This window comes from Poecilia reticulata, chromosome 21 (genome assembly GCF_904066995.2).
Source record: "Poecilia reticulata chromosome 21, P_reticulata-male-v2, whole genome shotgun sequence".
Taxonomy (NCBI): Eukaryota; Metazoa; Chordata; class Actinopteri; order Cyprinodontiformes; family Poeciliidae; genus Poecilia; species Poecilia reticulata.
The window spans coordinates 1,166,833-1,192,040 of NC_088850.1; the positions used below are offsets into that span (position 1 = coordinate 1,166,833).

The following is a 25,208-nucleotide window of genomic DNA, read 5'->3' on the forward strand; positions in this document are numbered from 1 at the left end:
GGATGGATGGATGGATGATGGATGGATGGATGGATGGATGGATGGATGGATGGATGGATGGATGATGGATGGATGGATGGATGGATGGATGGATGGATGATGGATGGATGGATGGATGGATGGATGGATGGATGGATGGATGATGGATGGATGGATGGATGGATGGATGGATGGATGGATGGATGGATGGATGATGAAAACATCTTTTTTATTGTTTTCTTTCATTAATCTGGACCTCCAGAACCAACTGGACCTCCAGTTCTGACCTTCAGGGACTCTGACTGATTTTCCTTGTCATTTCTGCCCCTGATGATGTCACTGATGATGTCACTGATGATGTCACTGCCCCTCTTCCTCAGCCCGCCTTCTCGGCTCGTGTTCGCCTCATGATGTTTGGTCGTCAGCAGAAGAAAGAATCCTTTAAGCTCAACATTTCCCTTCAACCCGTCGCGGCTTTGGGGGGAAACTTGCTTCTGCTGCTTCCCAGGCTTCGAGCCTCGGACTTGGACTGTTCCCAGGTTTTCATCGAACCGCTTTCACATCGTTTTACCGTTTACACCTGAGAGTCCTCCTGGTTCTGGGTGTTTTTGTTGTTCTGAAGGAGATTGTGCCAGACGGTGTGAACTTCAGCCCAGATTAGGCCCCGCCCACCTGGCCTCCTGATTTGCATATGAAATGAGGTCACAGATGAATGAAACAGTGAAGTCTTTGTTGGTGAGAGTAAATCTGCTTCTGGCCAAGAGGTTCCTGACTCGATCAGACACACGAACTCTAAAGCTATTAATCATTTATTGGTGCGTTTAATGAAATGACTGCTCCATGATTTCTGCACAATGAAACATAAAAAAGCAAAGCCTTTATTTTGAAAAAACGTGGAATATCTGTTTGCAATAATTTATGAAAACATGAGGCTTTTATTTTAGAGTTTGAAGAGCAACGATTCTCTTTTTTATATCAAAATAAAGTTGCAATAATACGAGCATAAAGTTATACGACAAAAAATACAAGAATGCAAAATTATTACCAGAACAAAATCACAATATTACAAGAATAAAGTCTGTCGTAAGAATAAGAGAATAAAGTTTTCTTCATTTCAGGACAAATTAGTTAAAATACAAAACTAAAATAAACTCATAAAACATAATGAAAGCAAGTGATTCTGAGCAACTTGTGAGGTTACAGTTTATTGGTTTAATAAAGTAAATATCAGTCTCAGGGATTTAAACGACTTGAATCTGTTCAGGAGAAAGAATCAGACTCACTGAGCTCACATCTGAACTCTACCAGAGCTTTTTGCTCATGAAAGTTACGTTTTCTCATCATTTCTTATGGAGCCCATAAACCGGTGCTGCCCCGGGCCTCGTTGGAGCTGAGTTCGCCTCTGCTGGTTTTACACGCGTTTCTTCCTCCGTTGAATCAGTTTCTCTCCATCCAGGCTCAACAAATCGATAACGTTGATTTTCTGACTTGACCTTCGGCAGGTGGACGGGCGTGGTCGCCATGACGCCCGGTCGCAGCGTGGTCGCCATGACGCCCGGTCGCAGCGTGGTCGCCATGACGCCCGGTCACAGCAGGGGGCAGGAGGTTTCCCAGAGCAGATGGAGGCAGATCAGCTTTAAGGAAACCCGTCGGTATCTTCCTGCTTCCATCCAGCAGCAGCCGCCGGCGCTGAGAGCTGAATACAAACCAGATCCTCGCCCCTCCCCCACCTGTCTCCGTCCTCCCGCCCCTCCCCCACCTGTCTCCGTCCTCCCGCCCCTCCCCCACCTGTCTCCGTCCTCCCGCCCCTCCCCCACCTGTCTCCGTCCTCCCTCCCCCACGCTCCATCAGCATGCAGACGGCTGCAGACCTCCCTCCGCCTCTGATGTCATTGATGGAGCTCAGAGAGACGCTCTTTTCACGCCGTGGTCACCTGACCACGCCGCCGCCGGGAGCTCACCCTACCGGCCGCAGCAGCCAATCACAGCCTCCGTCAGCCTCCGCCTGCTGTCATTGGCCGTGGATGTCAACAAACAGGTGAGTCAGTGAACACAACGCTGAGGAGAACCTGGCAGGGCCTTAAAGGGCCAGTCCGCCTTGTTTTCTCAGCCAGAGCGTTACAGGAAGAAACACAGGAACCAGTTTAATCTGAATTTTATTATTATTGATAACATTCAGTCAATATAACTGGATTATTAGATACAAAAACTCTTTTTCAAAATCAGAAATATCTGTTAAAAACCACGTAATTCATCATATAGGAGGAAAATTTGGTAAATCTGTGGTACTTCTCAAGAACTGCAGAAAAGTCTCCTGCACCGACGCGCTAGAACAAACAGGAAGTCGGCCATTTTGGATTAAACTTAAATTTCAGTCACATTTTGGCCGTTTGTTTTTGATCCTCTTAGAGATTTTTATTGATCGGCTTAAAAAGTGGTGCTTTTTCTGATAAGACATCAGGGATGGAAAGTTATCAAAATTCTGATTGTTTTGTGCATGCTAAAGGGGTGTGGCCGTGCCTCAAACTTTGACTATGCACCAAAGGATTTTCATTCAGATGTCTGTTGGCCTAATTCCTGCCGTTAGCTTTAACTCACAGGTTGATGTTTCGTCGTGTTGGTGGTGAATCTCTATGTCGCCGTTTCGTACGTTTGGTTTTAAATCCAACACTCATGATCTGATTTAATCCAAACTGCACAGGAAGGATCTTTGTTAACCCAAAAACATCTCAGTAGGACGACATCTTTTAAATCACCATCATTAGAAACGATTCCTTCTGGAGGAAGTGTTTTTCCATTCCTTGCAGCCAAACAGGAAGTGGCTGCAGCTTCCATCAGGAAGGTCTAGTTTCCACCAAGACGTTGATTTTCTGCGGCATGTGAGCTACTAGTCCGAGTTCTTTTGGGTCGGATACGGGCCCAGACTCCACTGATTGGTCCTGGCTAATATCGCTGAGCTGTCTGAACATGGAGGCGTTTCCTGTGTGCTGATGACGTCACGGCCTCATTCAGCCGGTGCGGCGCTCCAGTCGTGGTCCTGCATGCTGAGTAAAGTTTTTATGCGGCTGAACAAAGCCTGCTGGCAGCTTTTGAACAGCAGCTGTCAGCAGATGCAGCGTTCGCTGTCGCCTCGTCCATCTGAGCGCCGACCCTCAGAGCCTGGTTACTAGGCAACCGGTGGTCAGCGACCACGACCGCTTTGTTCAGCAACAAGGTGGAAGGAAGGAGGGAAGCAACCAAGACTCCTGATCGCTGAGCTGTTTTATTTCTGCTTAGAGAGACAAACCCAGGAAGTTTAATCTGCAGTTACATCACAGCAGATAATCTCAGCAAGAATGACACAACCAGACATCTGATGTTTTAAAAACATAAGTCATAATGTAGTTTAATCAGAGCTGACCCAACGTTTTATCAGCTCCTTTTGGGTCTCATTTGATCTTTGCTGCTTTTTGCTAAATTTGTTTTTGTTAAAAACGATTAATTTGCTTAAAACCCCTAAAACCTGAGAACAGGAGGCGAGTTCAGTCCCTTCGCATTACTGCTGTTACTGTTACTATCATTATTATTACTAATAAAAACCTGCAGGTGAACGAGACTGAAACATTTTCAATCCCAATGTGAACAATGCTTTTCTCAGCCTTGGGAAGTTGCTTGAAATGTGTATTTAAATCTATTTATTCATTAGCAATAATGTACGTTAGTTTAATATAACTTGAACTACACATGCAGGACATTTCCGTTCTGCAATGATTTAAAAGAATAAACTTTTACAACAGCCTCATGACTTCCTGCCACCAAAACGCTCAAAGCCTGATGGATCCCAAACCTTCTGATGTTGTGATCGTTGACTGATCCATCGCTCAGCGTTGGGACCCAACGGGGCAGAAACGTCGGTGTTGCTTCGCTTCAACCCTCAGCAGAACCTGATGTGTATGGAGAGCCTACCGGGCCGAACACATGGGGCCCGTTTCGCCTGGTTCTCCTGATCCAGCTTCACACTGCATGCTAACGTAGCTTAGCCGTGAGCCGGACAGCAGACGGATCACGGCTAACGTAGCTTAGCCGTGATCCGGACAGCAGACGGATCACGGCTAACGTAGCTTAGCCGTGAGCCGGACAGCAGACGGCTCACGGCTAACGTAGCTTAGCCGTGAGCCGGACAGCAGACGGATCACGGCTAACGTAGCTTAGCCGTGAGCCGGACAGCAGACGGATCACGGCTAACGTAGCTTAGCCGTGAGCCGGACAGCAGACGGATCACGGCTAACGTAGCTTAGCCGTGAGCCGGACAGCAGACGGATCCACCAGATGCCTGGACAGCCAGTTATTCAAAGTAAACTTATTTAAACTATTTATGCTCCTTTAGCTGTTTATATAACTAAAATATGTATTACTTTGCTCTGATCACAAGTCATAATCTGCCGTATTTCAAATAAGGAAAGTTGCCCAAACTGGGATCAGTACAAAAAGCGGAAAAGAAGGAAATAAAATGTAATTCAGTCATTAAAACTCATAAAAACTCAGAGAAACGAGCCGATTGTGACATTTGGGTCGAATCGATCTCAGGTCTGTTTTCACTGAGGGGAAACACGTCCTCAGGTTCACGAGGCTGCAGCAGCTGCCGTCATTAACACAGCTAATGAGATAATCCACACACACACACACACACACACACACACACACACACACACACACACACACACACGGGAGCAGCAGATTACCGATCAGCCGATCAGAACACCTTCAGCTTCTCCCTCCTCTGCCCTTCACACTCCGTCCTTCAGCTACGCCTCCTTCTGGGCTCGGGCCGCACTTGTGTGAGTCTCGTTTCCATGACAACCAGCTGGAAGAGATGAGGTCATCGATGCATAACAATCACCGCTCTCACACCCTGACCTCTGACCTTAGTGCTTGGTGGTTCAGACTGGTTTCCAGACGTATTGATACCAGTACTAACACAACGATTGATTTCCAATACACACACACACACACACACACACACACACACAGTTGTCCCGCTGCCTGCTGGAACAAGAAGCCGAGGCTGCAGTTCACACAGGTTCATAAAAACTAAAATAACAGACGTAAAAAGGCAATTTTAGAAAATGTTCACCAAAGTGGGCGGAGCCAGGATACGCGGAGGGGCGTGGCCAAGTGTGGGATGAGAGGAGAAAGTAAAGGTGAAGATCCGCAGCAAATTTTATGACGTTTCTGGTGACATATTTTCAAAAAAAGTGACTAGAAACAAATCTGACAACTGTTTTTCAAAATTCAATAAATCCAGCGACATATTTCAGGCGTGTGACTGGATGGTTTTATACCTGAATGTGTGGCTGGGTGATGTAGAAATGTTGGAACCAATAGGAAAATTCAGCTGCAGTACCACCTTTCAGCTGAAAGAGGGCAGCACTGAGGCGTTTTAGGCCAAATATTACAAAAATGACTCCGTTTGCACTGAAACTTAAAGATGGAGCTGGTTTACAGGTCAGTTTCTCTTCCTGTCCTCTGATGGCCTCTAGTCCCACAGAGCGCCGTCAGGCGGCCATCTTGTCGATATGAACCGCTATGAAGCGATCATTGACTATTTTGAGGTTTTGAAAACACGAGGAGCTCCAGATGAGGAACCAGTTTGAACTGGAGCCTCTCCAGTGTTCCCAGAACCGGGCCTTTCTGCAGGAAGTCCAGCCCGTCTGAAACAGGAAGTCCAGCCCGTCTGAAACAGGAAGTCCAGCCCGTCTGAAGCAGGAAGTCCAGTCCTTTTTCTGAGTTTTTAGGGGAACTGGTCCTGAGCTTTTTCTCTTCCAGGCGTTTTGACCTTCGGAGCTCGATCTGTTTCCTTCCCTTTGCAGAAGTGAGAGGATTCACTTCCTGTTTCTAGGTACGAGGTCGTGACCTCTGGACCAGAACTGGTGATGCTCATCGACGCTGTGATTGATCAGACTGGTCCCACTGGTGGAGCCAGTGGTTCTCACAGCTCATGCCTGCATGAGGGAATCTGTCCTTGCGTGACTTTGTCCGCTCCGATTGGCTGAGCCTCGCGCTCCGCTGCGGTTATGCAACACCTTGTCACAGGTGCATTGTGGGACACGACGAGGAGGTGACCGTGGTCGATTAGGGAGAAACTTGAGGTCGTTTAATCCCCATCACCATGGCAACCAACCAGCTCCAACACGCACAAATCAGCAAAGAACGTTGTTATTGATGGATGTCCCGCCCAGGCCTCCATTCTGTGATGTCACACACTGAAGGAATCTGATTGGCTGAGGATTACATAACAGGAGGCACATCCATCCATCAGGAGGGAGAGAGAGAGAAGAAAAGGAGGAGAAGAACGGAGCGAGGGATGAGTTCAGGAATTCCTGAAGGTCAAAGAATCGAGGATGAAAATGAAGTTTGAAACGTCAGAGAGACGAGAAGGAGAAAATCCTGACATGAGGAACGAAACGACCAATGAAGGAGGAGAGAGGGGGGAGCAGCTGAATAATCTGGGGCATCGGCAGCCACGTGGCCGTCTCCATGACAACCGTCTCCCTGGGAGAGGGCCGTGATTGGCTGAACATGTCCTGCACGGACACCCACCGATCTGCAAATAATCTGACTGTGAAAATATGAGACATCAGACGCAACTTTTCTGATCTCTGGCGCCCCCTGGCGGACAGATTGTAAAGAACCGGTTTGATTTCTCCCAGGTTAAAACAACCAACGGAACCGCCTGCAGCTGCTCGTGGGTCCAAAAGAACCGGAAATGAACCATGAAGCATCCGAACATAGACAACAGAAAACCTGCAACGTTTAATGTTAAGTAAAAAATGTCATAATTTAATGTACCAATTTCATTTACTCCGTTTCATTTGCTTGAGTAACTTTTAAAAAAAATTCCTCCTACTATTTTTACTATGTTGTACTTTTAACTTTTACTTTATTATGAAGTATTTTTACTTTTACTTGAGTAAAATATTTGGATTTTCTTCCCACTGAATGAAAAACAAACATGTTTTAACCAAAAATCCACCAGACAGAATCAAACCTGCAGTTTCTGTTAAAGTTTCATAAGATTTTTATTTAAAGAAACTGATTATGTTGTTATTTATGTGAATTATTGTCATTTTAGATACAAAAAGTTTCACTTTATATTTTGGTTCGCCTGTTTGTGTAATTTCTAAATATTAAATGATTGGTCAGCTGAGTAAACTTTTTTACCAAATATTTTTTTACTGGCATAATTTCTTGAACGGATATTTTTTACCTTGTGTAAAAATAAACTGTACGTTTACTTGAGCATAATTTTCAGCTACTCTGCCTCCTCTGGAGCTTCTCTGGGGAATTATTATGCAAAAATGACATTTTTCATGTTTTCTCATTTGGGTTTCTAAAAACAAAACGTCCAGCTGGTTTTTGATCATAAATGTTTTTCCATGGTTGGAAAACGAGCCGTTTCAAAAAAAAACCCTGCAGAATGTAACACCAAGCACTGCCCGTTACCTAGCAACCCCAGCAAAGCCCAGGCCGTTACCTAGCAACCCCAGCAAAGCCCAGGCCGTTACCTAGCAACCCCAGCAAAGCCCAGGCCGTTACCTAGCAACCCCAGCAAAGCCCAGGCCGTTACCTAGCAACCCCAGCAAAGCCCAGGCCGTTACCTAGCAACCCCAGTAACTTTTCCATTTGGCCCCCAAATAGTATTTTCTTCTCCGTTTCAAACCCAGACTTTGAAATAAAACACAAACGTGTTTTTTTTCCACCTTTATTCACTATTCAATAATTATTATGTTAGTTTAGCATAAATGTGGCCACAAACCTTCTGATTTTAGTCGGAAAATTTAATTAGATTTTTATGTTTTATTACCTGATAATGAATTTCCCCACCACAGCCCTCACTTTGGATTATAAATTATGTGATATTGTTTATTATTCACACATTAAATTGATTTAAAATGTATTTAAATGCCAGCATTTAAAGGTTTTTGGCTCCAAATCGTTTCGATTTCATGTTTTCTACGTCAGTTTGAGCAACAAAACTACTTGATGAATTTGACTGGCCACTAATCAGAAAGCTGCGGAAGAAAACATTGAAATGAATAACTTTAATGCACTGAAACGGTTTTCTTCTTTTTAAAGTCGCTTTTGTTTCTGATTTGTTCAGGCGAGGCGATGCAGTTTCCTCTTCCTCCACAGCGGGGCGCTACACGACCTTTTTCTGAAGCTTCAGGGCTTTTCAGTCGGTTTCTGCTGCCTTCATGTGTTATGAATAATTATCATCTGTTATCAGGCTTCAACATGAATTATTCTCCTTCTGTGAAACTCACAGCAGGAAAAAGAATATAAAAATTTTCATTGAAGCAGAATGACTGTTAACTTTGTTTTACGTCAATTTTTCTGGTTTTCATGTCGGAATCAATGTTATTTTCTTTAAACCTTGGGTAGAACGAAACACCTGATGTGAAATACGTCATCAGATACATTTAAAACATCATTTTAAAATAATGAATGAAGAAACAGAAGGAAAGACGTGACCTTTATTGAGGAATGAAGCACATGGATGGAGCAGAGGGATCTGAATGACCTCCTGTTTCTGTTTGGACTCCTGGGAAGGGATTTAAAATGTGACGCTTTAGCAGCTCCAGCTAACAGCAGAAATGATTTAAAATCAGAGGAGAGCGAAGAATTCATCATGGAGGAACAAAACAGCAGCAAGATTTCCTGTAATTCTTCAGAGAATCCATTTTATTGGCCAGATCTGTTCACAAAACTGGAGTTTGACTTTGACTTTGCTCTCAACGTAGATAAATTATAAATATTAATATTAATTTAGTGGTAAATAAAAAAATACTTTTTTGAGGACCTCATTGGACATGACAGACCAAATGTTATGTAAAGATTTTTCTAAGTTCGTTGCTTTGTGGTAACTGGAGACCAACAAGCACTCAGCGCCCCCTCTGGTAGCTAAGTGTAATGACCCGTTTTTATTGGATGACGTCAAACTGAAAACGTTTGGCTTCGTTTGTAAGTTTACACAATCAAAATGTTATAGCAGCAATTTAGCTTATGTAGCAGTAGAGACAGAAATGGGAGTTAATGTTTCAAACTCATATTTTCACCATGTTAATCGTTAATATAAAATAATCAGGATGCTAAATATTTAGTTTGATAATCACATATTCACCTAGTTCAAGGATAAATATTTAGTTGGTTAGCTAAATGTTTATCTTTGAACTAGATGTTGTTAACCAGCTAAATCTAAGCTAAGTAAACATGTAATTAATGAGCTAAGTACTTAGCTACCTCAGAGCTAAACAATTAGTTGGTTAACTAAATATGTTGCCCTGAGCTAGCTAAATATTTAGTTAGCATGCTAAATATTTAGCTAACAACTAAATATTTAGTTTGAAACTGTGGCAGTTATAAATGAATGAATAACATGGTGAAAAATGAAAACTCTTCGTTTTTCCTAAATAACCCAAATTATTGCTGTGTAGCTTTACTAACGGTTCTCGTACTGGACCCGTCATCAGAACCGGAGACTCAACCAGGACAGGAAGGACTGGATTCAAGCCTCGGATGTTTGTTTCTGCTGCAGCACCGTCTGCATTTGGTTTCTGAACATTTTCAAGTCTTTCTTGTTGATTTTTAGAAGAGTACAAAAACCTAAAATATTTATAAAAGTCAAATATTTGTGTTTTGCTGCAGTTTTTTATGGTGGCAAAACTTCTTTTTTTTTTTTTTTTTCTGAAGGCAGAACGTATCGATGGAGTTCTCCAGATCAGAGCAGGTCTGGGGTCAGGAGGTCACCTGGGCGGACGGAACCTCCTGGCCGGCCGCCGCCGTCGGGACGTTGATGTTCGGGTCGTCGTCCGCCTGGTAGCACTTCCCCAGGCTCTTGATGATGCTGAAGTTGTAGCAGGCTGTTTCCGCCAGGCTGTTCTCCAGGATCCAGCCCTCTGACTCCGAGTCCGGATCCCCGAGCCGGATGACGTTCTCCATGGCCGTCTGCAGGTACCGAACTCCAGTCAGAACCAGCAGCTGGCAGAGAAAAGCAGCGACGCTTTAGAGTGAAAAAGTCTCTGCTGTTGGGTTGAGGGCGCAGCGCCGGTTACCTCGAAGAGCCAGATGAGCAGCACGGTGAGGCCGATGGACTGCATGATGCCGGTGTAGTGGTCCAGCAGGGCCTGTTGGCAGCCTCGCCTCCACAGGTTCAGCTGCTGGCTCTGCTCGTCGTAGTGCGCATGCGCTCCGGGGTTGCTCAGGTTGTGCTGGATGCAGGGGCGGGACGACAGGGTGCTGCAGCAGCTGAAGGGAACGCTGTCCATCAGGTACTTCCCCTCCACGTTGCTGCGCACACGGCTGCAGAAAACACAGAAGCATCACTGCATTCAGTCGATTTGACTGTCATCTTCTGAGTCTGGGGCTGAAGAATAAACATTTCACTGCTTATCTGTTGTTTCTAACTAAAGGAAACAACTTAAAATCAGAACCTGGGGATAACTAACGAGTTGACAGCTGACAGAAAACAGCCCATTGCTCCAAGCTTCACTGGACCTTCGACTATTGAGAGACGATTGTTGGAGGCGTTGACTCTGCTGAAGTTTGAAACGATTCGATCTGATTTTACCCAACACCTAATGTTTGGCTGTGACATCAGCAATCTACGCCATGAAGCTCGATCTGAAACTGCGTGAACAACTATCCCCCACTGTGGAGGGAGAAATGCCGAACTGAACGACGTCTTGAAAGCTCTGAACTTTTACTCTTAGTCTGATTTTAATTGATCAACATATGGAGCTCTAGCGAAAGTTCAAGCTGGAAGACTCCACCCCCTTCGTTCGCCCATCGACGTCATGCTCATCTCCGACCTCAGCGCTGGACCTCACCCGGCGCGTTCAATCAGCAATCAGGCTCTGCATAAAAGGATCCACACCCAAGCCGTCAGCTGATTCCCAGCTGCGTTCAACCCACCACCTCCCCTTCTCCACCCACATCCTTCGGCTCTAGGATGGCACCCTTTCCCGACCACCACCACCAGGGGGAGAGCATCCCTAATCAGTTATCGGGATGTTCATCGAGTTCACATCAAATCTCAGCTCAAATTAGCTGCCGGGGTCCGAGCGCCAAAGAACTGTTGTTCATTCCTGTCATTAAATCTTTTAATTGTTCCCTTTTGTCCGTCTGAGTCTCTCCAGATTGAACTGGTGGCGTGATCAACACGGACTGAGTGACTTTGTTCACTTTCTCTGCTGCCATTGCATAGACTATAGGTCTGTACATAATCGTTCACAACTCCATCTTCTGTTTGCTGATTGAGCTCAAAGAGCAAAATCCCAGACTGGAACTGCGTAGGAAGCAACGACCGGCTAGATATTTGGTGTTTCAACCATCAAATCAGAAGCGATTCTGGAGGAGATCTCAAGTTTTTAGCTTTTCACCGACGGCTGAGATCCCTACACTCCACAAATACATGGCTTCCACTCTATTGAATCCAGTTTGTTTATAAAAATAATTTGACTGATGGACAGAAAACTTAGATCTACCGTATAGAGACTTCATCTCCAAACCATCTCAGAATGAAACAGAGCCACAAACTGGTTGATCCTTTGGATTCAAAAAGCAACCAAACAATCTGAAAGAACCAACAGTTTTAAGTTGCCTGACTAAAAATGACCAAAACATGTCAACCGTCAAGAAGAATTACTGAGACCTTCAGAAAGCCTGGACAAGGTCTTACAGAGGTAAGATCAAGACCTCTCACAGTGTGTTTGCATAAGCCCGGTCCAGACGGTACCTGACCATTTGACTGCAGTGCAGACGGGTTATTCTGAGAGACCTGAGATGAACCTTCCTGATTAATCCGTTGATCTCAGTATCTTTCAGGCTTATCTGACCTCAACCTGAGAATCGGCTGTTCTCCGTCTTTCAAACATCCTCGCTAAAACTTTCACTGCAGACAAATTTCCACAACAGCTCAGCAAACGTCTCCGTCATGGATAAAACTCTCCTGTGGAGAAATAAAGGTCTGTCACGGAAAATCCTGAAACGTAGAATCGACTCAGACTCACTTAAACCGATTCATTTTTAAGCACCAATTCTCAAAGTCAAGCTTTTTTAGTATGTGACTTCTCGCATTTAGTGTTATTGAAAGAAAATGTCACAAATCATTGCTGAAGGCAACAGTAGAGGAAACAGTAGCATGAGTGTCATGTGTAACATCTCTAGGCATAACAGCCTAACAGCGTTTTGCTGCTGTCCATTGAAGGACGGCGTTGTTACACCTCCATCCATCCATTGTCTTATTCGACGTTTGTTCACATGGAGTAGCAGGTGCAGGAGGAAAACCCAGACATCTCTTCAGAAACACTCTCCAGGTCATGCTGAGGAACTCCCAGGCATTCCCAGGCATTCCCAGGCATTCCCAAGACACGTTTCTAATCCCTGCAAATTGTCCTGGGTCTCCCACCGTTGGGACGTGCCCACAGCCTGCTCATCGTACATGTTCTCATTTTCAGATGTTCAAAGCTCAACTTAGAGGTTCCTCAGTCTTTATTCTGCCTCAACACTTGAATTCAGCTGAGCTTTGGTGTGTTTGTGATCTTGTCTTTCAGTCGTCATTCTTATCTGACGACCGTAGACGAAAGGGCAAATCAAGAGAATCACGTTGTGTTTTTATTCTTTCGTCACGTTGAATGACTTGCTTTGCTAACAAGGCCTCGTCTCTCATATCCATCTCCTGCTCTCTCTTACCATCACTTGGGAATCAGGATACTGATCCACAAACATCTGTCCAATCACACAACACTTTACATAAAGCTGGTCTTCCAGCTCATTCTGAAGGATTCCTGGGCAATTTTTGTCTCCCAACTGTGTCAATGAGAGCCGATTTTGACACTTTGGATGAAGTTTGAGAGCCTTTGAAGGAGCTGAACCTCTCCAAGCATCACTAAAAGCCACAGCTTGTCAACCAACTTAGACACAAGGAATTGTGAGTGCTTTGAAAATGACCCAGTGATCCCAGGAGTTCATTTCTGGTGGGTCTTTCCTGGAAAACCTCCACAGGAAGATCTTCAGGACGCATCGTGACCTGAACTACCTCAACTGAGTCTTCTCAACCCGCAGAAGCAACACCTCCAATCCAAGAACCCAGTGTCTGACGGAGCTCCCCATCCTTTCTCTTTCAGGAATGGTTCAAATCTCCGTCATCAGACACAATAGACCATGTCTGTCAAGTTGGACACAAGAGATTTTTGGGGCTTTTAGACATCTTGAAGATGCCAGAACAATGAAGGACAATGGATTGTAACTCTTTACGCAAGACTTGGCACCACTTCATACTCTGCAATAAGAGTTCTTCAGAGATCTTAAAGAATCCCTCACCAGGGATGCCTGGAGTCTCCATGTTTTAGTTCTCTCTGGTTCACCATCCTGGTAGTTATTATCTTCTCTGCATGTCAATGTTCATCAGACCTGCTCGCGACCGATTGGTTCAGGAGTGTTGCACCAGGGAGAGAACTAAAGCTAGAAGGATACCCTGCTCTACACCGCCACACCTGCGTTAAAACAGGGAATTACAGAACTTTAAAAGTCTTTCAGTAGCTCTGATTAAACTTACTCCACCACAGCGCTGTTGGTCATGTCAAGGTAGCGACTGCTGATCCACTGAATCTGGAACCAGTCCCGGAAGTCGGTGTTCCCGCAGCACTGGAACTGGATCTGCAGCAGATCCAGGGTTTTCTTCAGGTAGCAGCGGCCAGGTGTGTCCGTGTCCTTGTAAAAACGCATTGTGTTCCTCAGGCCCAGGTACAGGGCCTCCTCCAGCTGACTCCGAATACTGTAGCACATGAGCGCCCCCGCCAGGACGCAGGCAGTGAAGAAGAAGGTGCAAACTATGTAGGGCATCATCACCAGCTTCCAGCGCAGGAACTTGTTCGTGTCAGCGCAGTCCAGGCAGATCTTACTGCCGAGGTAGTTGATGCCGCAGGCTGCTAGTCCTGTGGTGATGAGCATGTGTGGCACGTAGAGAATCCCCTGCTCTGACATCACTTCCTGCCATTTCTGTATCTCTATTTTGAGAAACAAGCCCAGTCCAAACAGAATGGCTCCAGTCACCACAGAGATCCAGTTGAGCAGCCAGAGGACTTCAGCTAGCTTCTCCCTTTCAGTCTTGGTGAAGGTAATCTTTCCGACCGCCATGTCGGCCCTCTGCTGCAGAGGGACTTACGTCCAGGAGGAACCGAACATGGTCAGCTCCAAGAGAGCCTCAAGGCTGCAGAACCAAAGCAACCAGCTGGTGTTTGATCATGAGCATCTCCAGGGTCTCAAACATGACAACTGCTTCTTGAACAAAGTACCTGAATATCTTTTGCCAGTGGTGGGCAATGCTAGCTGAAAAGTTACTAGCGCTAACCCTTAGTTCTGCTAATGCTAAAGCGCTAACTTCAATTCAAATGCTATCTGCCGTTGAAAGAGTGCAATTCTCAAGCACCAATTTAATTTTGACATTATAAATTTACATGTTCAATAATGCTGTTATATATTGTATTTATGTTTATTTCTTGTTCTCAACAGTCTGTTTATTATTTCTTGTTTGAAATAAAATGATTGAAAAAAAAGAGGAAATGGAACTAAATGGCCTTAATGCGTTTCAAAATAAGAGCATGAATTTAAATGGCTAACTACCTTATTATTTACAGTTGATAAAACTTAAACAGCGATATCAAGCTTTATTCCACTGAAAGTTTACTAAACACCCAAGTTACTTAGCATGTTGGAATTTAACTTAGGGGAAGCTAAGTGTGCTAAATGTTCTCAAAGTTAGCCAATGCTAAAATGCTAAAGTGCTAAAATTAGCTCTGCAATTAGCAAATGAATGAACCCACCACTGGGTTCTGATCTGTTAATTATCTTCTTAGATTTTCTTAAATTTCTCATCCCAACAGAATAAGGCTTTCAGCTCAAAACACTTTAAGGCTGAAAACGTTTCGAGCATCACAAACATATTTGTAAGATGCAGGTCAACAGAGCTTTGTGAAGGTGAAGGCACCAGTAAAATACCGATGATTATGTTTCATCTACATATAATTCAAACAGTAAACCTTTCCAGGATAGAGACCAACTTGCTTTCTCTTGGATTTGGACGGAAACACTCGACTCTTCAACAACACAGCCGAATGTGACTTCAACCCACTGAACTGCTGTGAGACGAACTGATCACCACACGGCCGCTGCATCTGGTCCACAAGGGTCCAGCCGTCAGAGGTCCAGAGTCGGTGTAGCCTTTGTCTGAGTGAACGCTCCAAGATGGAGGAGGAAGAGGAGCAGCCGAAGCTGCCAGCAGGGTGTCATAAGGAGCTTAATGAAGTATTTTAGGTTCTCCACAACTCCAAAGACAGCAAACACAATGGAACTGCAGACAAAGAACAAGGTCAAAGTTTTACTACTGGAACATTTTCATTACAACGCTGACGGGTTTCTGTCCTAATCAGAGAACGGATGATAGCAGCTTAGACACATTTCATTTACAAAATAAGACAAACAGTGAAATATTCTGACTAATGTGAAATGCAGGAGTCTACTGCAACATTTCCAGTCTGTCGGCATAAAAACAGCAGCTGAACTGAACGAAGGAAACAGAAACGTTTAAATCTGACCTGAACGGGGCTCTTCCCCCAGGAGGAGCAGTTTTTAATCGCTACGCTCCTGCTCTGCTCTGCGTTCACACCAGACGGCTGTTATCCCCTGGAAAAGTTCGATCTGCCGCAGTTTGAGCCCTGAAGCAAACACTGCATTTCTGGAAGGCCGGGTTAACTTCCCCTGCTGCACTTGTAATCTGCTTACTGCTAATCAGGCTTGTTGTAAGCTGCAAAATCTCCCACCATCAGTTCGATTGTTAGCAGGAAGCTGAATTAAGTGAATCCACTCATCTTGCATTCAGTCATAAAGTGCATCAATAATGCTGGACCTGTCTGCCAGAGTCAAAAGAACAGAACGATACCCATGTTGTGCAGCTCATCTCAGTACTAAAATTAAAGATATCTTTGTTTTTACTTGTTTCTGGCAGAAAAAATGAATTGTTACCAAAAAACCAACATCCATATTTACCAATAATCTGTAATTTAGCGACAGACAGTGGAAGATAAGAAGGACAGAAATAATGAAATCAAGTTTTCAGAAAAGAAAGAAAGAAAAGAAAGAAAGACAAAAGAAGGTGTTAATTTGTAACTCAGTACTTCAGGTAGACTAAATGTGTGATTATGAACCTGTTAGCTTAGCTAGCTTAGCTACACACTAGTGTTAGCCTGCATTTCACCAGCATTTAATAAGTGAAGTGACATATTTAGAGATTTTCATATATTTAGCTTGTGCCTGTATCTTTTAACAAACTTTGCACAAGTTGGAGTCAGCAGCTCCATTTTTCTGTCCCTATGAAAAATATGAGCAACAGTGTTCAGTAGCATGCTAGGCTAGTTAGCATGAGGGCAGGGTGTCTATTTGGATTTCTGTTTGTAGATTGTTGTATCTACAATTCACTAGTAGTAAATATTGTGCTGTTGCCAGTTTGTATCTTCATAGGTTTTAAATTTATATCTGAGCAAAAGTCAGCTTGAAATATTTAACATTATCATTATTTACCGGTGCTTTGTGCAAGTTTACAGTGTAATAAACTGTAACATCTCTCACCACTTTTCATTTTATTCACCTTAAACCAACAAGATTCACAGAATCAGATGTTTGTTATGGATTCTGCCTGTTCCTCTGTCTCTTCTATCTGCTTACACACACACACACACACACACACACACACACACACACACACACACACACACACACACACACACACACACACACACTGCAGCTGACATAACCATGTTTTTGTGCGACTGCTGGCAGTCATATGTAAACAGACTGAACCTGATTAACTTCCCTTCAGGGAGCCAACAGGCTGCAGAGCTGAACTCTCTGGTCCTTCTCTCTCCTGGTTCCGTCCATTAGGAGCCCAGTGGACCGGCGCTGGACGGTGAATGTAACTCTGGTTCTGATCCATTTCTATGACATGCATGGCTTCTAACATTTGAACATTTTCAGCATTAAAGCCTGTTTTTATATAACCAAATCTCATTATTTCTCAAGGTAATTTACACTCAAGGGTTCTGGTCGGGTTCTGATCGGGTTAACTGTCCTGTTAACCAGTTCCAGTTGCACAGAGACAGAAATGATTGAACTCCAACATGTCACAAACTCTTCCAGTCATGCATAAAAACCTGGATAAACAAATAAATCACACAAATTCAGATATAAGATTTCAAAGCACAAAATTCATAAAGTTTATTGAAATAAACAAATCCTGCCTGAAACCATAAAAACACACCAACATCACAGTTTTTATTTGTGAGATAAACTGAAAAGGTTTTAAAAGTTATTTGAGAGCCAATTAACAAATATTAACTTCAAATAAGGTTTTAAAAACGATTAAATAAAGAGAACATTTTATTTTGCACATCCCGTCACCCACACTGAACAAATTTAGCTTCATCAGTAAGAAAACTCCACATAATACCAGAGTTGTTCTTTTGTTTGTTTTGGTAAATCATAAATCAAAGAAAACAAAAAGAAACGTCTTATTTCAGTCGGCTACACCTCAAACAGAGACACGGAGGAGTCGTAGGACCAGGACCCAAACCCAAACCCGAAGGCCGGGTACACCGGCGCCGTGAAGCTGGTCTGGAAGGTGTGGAGGTGGTAGAATTCATCAGAGGCGACGGCGTAGAAAGACATGATGCCGGCGGGGACGTCTACATAAACTCCTACTCTGCAGGACATGAGGGAGGCGTACGGCATGGTGTAAACCGTTTCCTTCTTGTTGTGCCAGAAGGAATACTGCTTCTCGGTGCAGACGAGGCTCCAGCACTGGTCGTTCCAGCCCAGCCTGCAGTCGGCCGTTTGTCCTTTCCGGCCGATTCGTTTGTAGCTCACGGCGATGACCACGGGTCCCTCCCTCTTCACCTCCCAGTAGCTGCGGCCGGTCAGCGGGGTTCTGCAGAGCAGCTGCCAGCAGCAGTAGTCGAAGCGCTCGGGGTGATCGGGGTACGGCTGCTCCTCCCTCACCACAGTCACCTTCCTGTTGTCATCTGACAGCTGCAGGTTCCTGTGAGCCGTGTTTGGGTCAAATTCTATCACACAAGCATCTAAAAAACAAGCAACGGAACATTATTCATCATTTATTTTGTGATTCATGAAAGACCCTCAAAGCAGCAATGAGTTTCTTCCAAGTAACCAGGCCAAATTAATCTTACACTTCTTTAAGCCCGACTTCATCCTCTGTTCTCCACAGTTTTCCACTCTGCAGGAATTAACACAGTGAGATCAGTTTAATGGCTTTAATTCAAAAAGCAAAGACTTTAAAATAATGTCAAACAGTTTTTCTCAGTTTCATACTTGAGAGTTTCTAGTCTGCACATTTTATGCTTCACGCCGCTGGACAGCAGACTGACTCCTGTGTGTCCAGGATTGTTGTAGCTCAGGTCCAGCTCTCTCAAATGTGACGGATTTACGTTCAGCGCAGTGACCAGATAGTGGCAGCCTTCCTCTGTGACCTGGCAGCCAGAGATCCTAAAAACATAACGTGCTCTGTGTTAATTTCAAATGTATTCAAGTGTAAAAGTGACATTTAACTGGCCGTGGATCAGGCCACTGAGGCCGACCTGAGAGTTTCCAGTTTGCACTGAGGATTCTCCAGACCCCCAGACAAACTCTGCAGTCCTGCGTTCATCAGATCGTTGTTGCTCACATCCAGCTCCCTCAGGCTGCACTGGGAGCTGATGATTGTCGCCAGAGTGTCACAACCTCTCCATGTCAACTTGCAGCCGCTCAGCCTGAATAAGAGAACCAGTCACAGACATCATGAGAAGGCAACAGTACCTCTAAGGAAGGTATTGTTGGAGGCAATGTAAGAAATGATTTAAAAAAGAATAGTCCATCCAGGCTGAACAGCTCCTGGTGTATTTGGAAGATTTTCCTGAGAGACAAACTGCTACACCAATGTCTCAGCCAGCAGAAACAAAATGTCCAGAAAGATAATCAGGTGCCTGGACACTGCATGCTGCGTAACGCCTACAGATGGTCTTATCACAGATTCCACAGGTCAATCTACCATTGCAGTCTGCTACCAATCAGATTGCTTGCATGCTATGCCCTGCTAGGTCCCACTGGATGGCTCCAACAAACGGGGAGGAGCCATGATGTATCTGCAGATGGAGACGAATCTGGCCATGGTGGAGAGTGAAGGAACTGGTGAAAGCCACACCAGTGGAGGAGAACCCTGGACCCATTACTGTGGCCAAATAATGAAATAACCAGTTCAGGAAGGCAGCTTTATCCTAACCTGAGAGTTTCAAGTGAACAGTTTGGGCTCTCCAGTCCAACAGCCAGTTGCCCGACTCCTGCGTCTCCCAGGTTGTTGTAGCTCAGGTCGAGCTCTTTCAGGATGGAGTTCTGGGAGCTGAGAACCGAAGACAGAACTTCGATACCTTTCTGTGACAGGTCACATGCACTCAGACTGGAAAGGAAGGAAGACAGAAATATGGTTCTTAAGTATTACATGTTGTTTGTAACAGTTGATTAAAGAAAATATAGAGATTTGTCTCGTACCAAACCCTCTTTGCAGTTTTGACCACTGGAAGCAATCGCATAAAAGCCTCCTCTGAAGACGAGTACATTTTCAGGTCAAACATGTCCATTTCTTTTTCGGCCAGTAAGATGAAGACCAAGGCAGACCACTGAGCAGAGGACAAGTTATCCACAGCAAGACGTCCTGAACTCATGAACCTTTGGATCTCCTCCACGAGAGAATTGTCATTAAGTTCATTCAGACAGTAAAGCAGATTGATGCTCTGTTCTGTAGGCAGCTCAGCATCAAGCTTGTCCTTGATGTACTTGATTGCCTCCTGGATGACCTGGGTGTTGTTTTCAGTTTCTTTGACCAGACCTTTTAACAGACTCTGGCTGGACGGCAGCAAAAGACCCAGGAGGAAGCGTAGAAACATGTCCAGGTCTCCTTTTGGACTTTGCAAGGCTTTGTCAACAGCAGTGTGGTAGGGATTGGATTTGCGTCTTGCTAGCATAACAATCCAACTTGACTGCATTTCTTCGAGCACATTGACCTGTGAGGTCATGAAAGTGAGATGAACGTACAGAGCAGCGAGGAACTCCTGAACGCTCAGATGGGTGAAGCAGAAAACCGTGGCCTGGTCCTGCTCGCCTTCTTCCTTGAAGATCTCAGGAAACATTCCAGTGAAAACTGACACCGATTTAATATTGATACCAGATCCTCTAAGGTCTGATTGGTCGAATATAAGGTTGCCTTTTTGCAACTGCTCAAAAGCCAGTTTTCCTAAAGTTAGAATCTTTTCCTTGCATGACGGATTCCACTGTGTCTCTGCCTCTGTTACTGCCTTCTGTCTGAACTGGACCAGCAAGAATTTGATGTAGAGCTCAGCCAGAGTCTTTGGGAGTTCTTCTTCTTCTCTGTTCTTCAGCAGGTCTTCTAGGACTGTAGCAGTGATCCAACAGCAAACTGGCATGTGGCACAAGGTCTTCAGGTTTTGGGATGCGTTGATGTAAGGCATGATTTTGCTGACCAGTTTGTCATCTCTACATTTCTTCCTGAAGTACTGCAGTTTCTGAGCATGATCGAACCCTGTGACTTCAGTCACCATGTCAACATGTTTGGCAGGGATCTGGCTGGCAGCGGTAGGACGTGAGGTTATCCAGATGTTTGCAGAGGGAAGCAGAGTTCCTTGGATGAGGCTTGTCAGCAGCACGTCCACTGAAGCAGACTCTTTAGGGTCACTGACTTTCTTGTTACCAATGAAGTCCAGTGAAAGTCTACTCTCATCCAGACCATCAAGGATGACAATGACCCGAAACTCCTTAGAGTTGGAGATATCGACCTCTCTGGTTTCAGGAAAGAACTGTTGAACAAGATCAACCAACTTGAACTTTTTGTCTTTCACAGCATTCAGCTCTCTGAAGCTGAGTGGAAATGTGAAGTGGAAGTCTTGGTTGGCTTTGCCTTCAGCCCAGTTTTGTGTAAATTTCTGCGTTAGGACTGTTTTCCCAATGCCGGCCATTCCAGTTGTCATCACCATTTTGATTGGTTTACCTGTTCTAGAGTGGCCTTTAAATATATCATCATATCTGATGGTTTTTTCTGGTTTGGCTATTTTCCTGGATGCTGATTCAATCTGCCTGATCTCATGTTCTGTGCTGAATTCTTTGGTTTCTTTGATTGTCAAGTTCATTTCTATAAAGATTTCCTCTTGAGCTTTTGATCTTCCGCCCTTTTTGGGTTTTTCCACTGGACCTTGCAGATTTTTCAAAAGGCTGGATTTGAAATTTTGCTGGCAGTCAGCAAAACCCTCTGAAGGAAACAATGACGGACAAAATGAGATTATGTTTTGTTAAATGAGAAAGCTTCTAAAATAAACTTCAGCATCTGTGTAAGTCCTAAACCACATCCAGTATTTACATTTTTGAATGTCCTGTGATGGATCTTTCATGACCAGAAGTGGTTAATCCACATACCTGACACTGGTTCCCCGTTTTGGCCGGCCAGAACCTGAACAAGGTCGTTACGCTCAAGCTTCCTTAAAACCTTTTTGGTCACCTCCAGAGTACTTTCACAGTAGGTCTGTATCATCTGATCTACTGTGTCAGTCCGGTCTGCTTTATCTATTCGACTCTTTGGGATGATTGGGAAGTCTCCCAAAACCTCTGACTTTTGCAGATACCATTTAAACTCTTTCAGCTCAGTATCTCCAAGATCTTTGAGCGCTCGCAGAATCAGCTCCTCAGACGTTGGGACAGCACTCTTCTTTGCCTGAGAAAGAGGGTTAAAATGGGATACAACTGATCAAAGACTTACTGTTGCAAATCATACTAATGCCAATGATTATAGCAGTATTTCTAAAGATTTAAATGTTCCAGTAAGTGCTGTTAGAGTCTTATTCTGTCTAAAGAACCTAATTTTACAGAATTAGGTTCCTGAAATTAGTACCAGTATCATTAGTATAATTGGTATCTGTTATTTTATACTGCTATCATGTTAGAAATAAATGCATGAATAAATAAAAGTAATTTCACCAAATGTTCTGCCAGAGAAGTCAAAAGAACAATCAAAGTTGTAGAACATCCAATGGGAAGAGCTTCAGAAACACTGCAGTTTTTCCCATGAAAACAATAATCAACACACTTGGATGTAACGGCTTCTATTTACACTCACTGCACAAGACTCCACTGCTGAAGAAAACAGCATGTTAAAACTTGTTGTAAATATTTTTGGCAAGCTTTTTTACACAGGCTTAGACCTTTTACAATTATTGCATATCTATCCTCTCTTTGTTTTTAACTTCGATTAATGTTCTAACTTAAATGCTTCAGCCTTAAAATATGAACTGGATTTGCAACATCTTAACAATAACTTTCTCAGTAACACTTTCTTGCAATGACTAAGTAAACCTGTTAATAAAACAGCTATCAGTCATCAAATCAAAGCAAAAGTGAATTCCATCCTTCTGGGCTCAACTCACATAACAAGTTGCTTGACTGCTTTTTTTATGCGAGTTCAGATGTAACCTTTCCAAACACACAGCAGCGGAGCAATAAGGCTGATCGTGTATCTGATACAAACAGACCTCAGATAATTACCGCATGGAGGATCAGGTTTTAGCTCTTTATGAGAAACGGCCGTCTTATACATCGAGTTAGCTTCTTTACAACCATGTAGGATGATGTGGAAAAAAAACATCTAGAGGGATTGCTGACATTTAGAGATGTGCACAGATAGACAACTTGTTGCTAAAGCACCTTTCCTTTTTACTCTGAACAAAAACAGGCCATTCTGAAATCATTTTTTATGTTAAAAGTTTATATTACCAGTGCCCTAATTTACCCAAAACACCCAGATCCATTTGGAGTTTATGTAAAACTCCAAATGGATCTGATTTTATAATCCCACAGAAAGAAAGAAAACATCCTTCACCCAAAGAATAACAGGACTTTTATCAACAAATGTCTTTTTTTGCTCACTGAACTCTGATTGTTTGCTTATAAACCACAAATCTTTCCAAATATTTTCTGCAATCTTGTCATTGTTGTAGTTTAAAGTCAGATCCGACGTGTTAAATATGGATTCATGGCATAAATAATTCGTCCTGCCCAGGTGAGACGCTCTTACCTTCTTCATCATCCTTGAGCTGCAGAACAAACACCGACACCAAAACCCCAGAGCTTCTGCTGTCGGTTCATCTGTCACTGCCGACTCTTATCCCCAGCATGATGACCTCGTCGCCATGGCAACGGGAGGGGCGGAGCTTCAGGAAACCTCATAAAATCTTTTTTAAAAGTTTGATCAAACCAACTCATGTCAGAAACAGGATAGTGAGGGTTTTATTGTGTTGAACATGGAGGAGGAACCAGCGGATCTGAAGAACCTCTGATGGGATTTCAGTTCTTATTTCATGTGAAATGTTTCCATGTTTTCATCTTCTGAAACCGATCCTCTCTTTAATTCATTAATCTGAACAGTTGAGGCTCTCTGTTGCCTGAAACACGTCGTTGTTACGACTGGGTCAAGGTCAGAACAAAACCGGAGACCATGCAGGGGTTAAAGTGCAAACAACAATGGATTGTGAATATCTGTGGTTTAATGCAAATGCTTGGATGTGTTGTATGAGGGCATATGGAAGTGTTGAAGTGTCAAAACAAAGACAAACGCAAATGTGCAAAAAGGGAGGGGAGGTCACGGAACAAAACACCACAAGCGTCAAGCGGCAGAGTGGACGCAGAAGACGACCCAGAAGACGGAGACAGCCAGGTTCAAGGACTCTGCTCTCCAATCAATGGATCAGAGACACCTGCAAAGGGGAGGAGCACAAAAACTGACAAAAGCAACACCTGCAGCCCAAGGAAGCCTGGAATCAGAGCCAGATTTCTGAGGAACTTTGTTACAGATAATTAACCGACTGCTGGCAGGAAAACCTGACGAGAGTTTTTCATTTTCACTCTGACGATCAGAAACATTTCAACCGCAAACAATTAATCCTTTGTTTGAAACTAAATACTTAAATTGAATTTAAATATTTAGACTAAATATTTACTTAGCAAACTGAATATCTAGTTAGCGAGCTAAATATTTAGTTAGTTTATTAGTTCCCCGTATAGAAATAGATTTCTGGTGGTAAAAATGTCGGTTTGCGTCGCATTCGCCACAGTTTGAACTGAATCAGTGGAGCCAACGAAGGATTGACAGTTTGCGGTTGAAACGTTTCTGATCGTAGTGGAATGTGGTGCTGGAATGAGAACCAGAGTGAAAATGAAAACCTGCCGTCAGGTTTTTCTGCCAGCAGTCGGTTAATTATCTGTAACGAAGTTCCTGAGAACCTGGTTCTGGTTCCAGACAGTTCAGTTCCTCCTCCACGTTCAACACGAACTCAGTGAAATAACTTCACTGTGAAAACGACTATAAACCCACAGACTGCTGTTTCTGACGTGACTTACTTTGATCAAACTTTTTAGACACATTTTATGAGGCGTCCTGAACCTCCGCCCCTCCCGTTGCCATGGCAACTGATACTTGGTTAAACTAAGTATTTAGTTTGAGGCTAACTAAGTATTTAGCTTTTTTGGTTTGAAACTGTGACATTTATAAACGAATTAATAAGTTGGTGAAAAAATGGCTCCTGTTTTTCCTTTCAGACTAAATAAACCAAATTATTGCTGTCAGTTTTCGACTTTAATCGGCTCTTCGTGGTTGACGACCGTCCAGAACCGTCCCAGGTAAATGATGGGCGAATAAATGTTGAGATTTGAAAAGCTTGTTGCGTGACAGCAGAATATTTGATAAAAGCACGTTGCCATGGAAACACGGTGACACGAACAGGAATTATTTTACAGTAACGGTTTAATGCTGACTGATGCGTCACGCTGCCTGAAATCAGTCCGACCGATTCTGCTCCTCTGTTGGACTTCAGCCAGTCTGCTCAAACATTTGTTTGATTTTCAGACAGTTCTGATGAATATTTACTGATTTTATCTGCTACCAGGAAAAATCTGCTGGACTTCAGCAGTGATAGCATCGATGTTTCTATTTCATTTCGTGGTGATGAACAATGAAGGATGAGGGTTTCTCTGGAAATGTCATAAAACTGTTTTTAACTGACGGGCAAACATATGGCAGACAGAGTTAGCCTC

At 43.7% G+C, this 25,208-nt stretch overlaps 3 protein-coding genes across 3 annotated transcripts; 1 reads left to right on the forward strand and 2 right to left on the reverse strand.

Moving 5' to 3' along the window:
* Positions 1-1,495: 1,495 nt before the first annotated feature.
* Positions 1,496-8,372, forward strand: LOC145549818 (uncharacterized). The gene is made up of 2 exons (XM_081602758.1): positions 1,496-2,016; positions 8,119-8,372. The coding sequence occupies exons 1-2, from the start codon at positions 1,501-1,503 to the stop codon at positions 8,221-8,223; spliced, it is 621 nt and encodes a 206-aa protein (XP_081458884.1). The 5' UTR covers positions 1,496-1,500; the 3' UTR covers positions 8,224-8,372.
* A 101-nt stretch (positions 8,373-8,473) lies between these two features.
* LOC103457115 (photoreceptor outer segment membrane glycoprotein 2-like) lies at positions 8,474-14,153 on the reverse strand. Its single transcript, XM_008397065.2, has 3 exons — positions 13,573-14,153; positions 10,070-10,316; positions 8,474-9,995 (listed from the first exon to the last, which is right to left on the reverse strand). The coding sequence occupies exons 1-3, from the start codon at positions 14,151-14,153 to the stop codon at positions 9,753-9,755; spliced, it is 1,071 nt and encodes a 356-aa protein (XP_008395287.1). The 3' UTR covers positions 8,474-9,752.
* A 3,102-nt stretch (positions 14,154-17,255) lies between these two features.
* Positions 17,256-23,931, reverse strand: LOC103457117 (protein NLRC3-like). The gene is made up of 8 exons (XM_008397066.3): positions 23,194-23,931; positions 21,543-21,837; positions 19,608-21,378; positions 19,342-19,515; positions 18,662-18,832; positions 18,396-18,569; positions 18,254-18,300; positions 17,256-18,145 (listed from the first exon to the last, which is right to left on the reverse strand). The coding sequence occupies exons 1-8, from the start codon at positions 23,203-23,205 to the stop codon at positions 17,592-17,594; spliced, it is 3,198 nt and encodes a 1,065-aa protein (XP_008395288.2). The 5' UTR covers positions 23,206-23,931; the 3' UTR covers positions 17,256-17,591.
* Positions 23,932-25,208: the final 1,277 nt, after the last annotated feature.

Bases quoted from the DNA above. Each gene is read 5' to 3' on its own strand.
- LOC145549818 (XM_081602758.1), top strand. From the start codon at position 1,501: ATGACGCCCGGTCGCAGCGTGGTCGCCATGACGCCCGGTCGCAGCGTG. The intron at 2,017-8,118 runs GTGAGTCAGTGA...TGATTTGTTCAG, and splicing joins CCGTGGATGTCAACAAACAG to GCGAGGCGATGCAGTTTCCT.
- LOC103457115 (XM_008397065.2), bottom strand. From the start codon at position 14,153: ATGGCGGTCGGAAAGATTACCTTCACCAAGACTGAAAGGGAGAAGCTA. The intron at 10,317-13,572 runs GTAAGTTTAATC...TGTTTTCTGCAG, and splicing joins ACCAACAGCGCTGTGGTGGA to CCGTGTGCGCAGCAACGTGG. The intron at 9,996-10,069 runs GTAACCGGCGCT...TTTCTCTGCCAG, and splicing joins TGCTCATCTGGCTCTTCGAG to CTGCTGGTTCTGACTGGAGT.
- LOC103457117 (XM_008397066.3), bottom strand. The intron at 18,570-18,661 runs GTCGGCCTCAGT...TTATGTTTTTAG, and splicing joins TGCAAACTGGAAACTCTCAG to GATCTCTGGCTGCCAGGTCA. The intron at 18,146-18,253 runs GTAAGATTAATT...CTTGTTTTTTAG, and splicing joins GAAGTCGGGCTTAAAGAAGT to ATGCTTGTGTGATAGAATTT.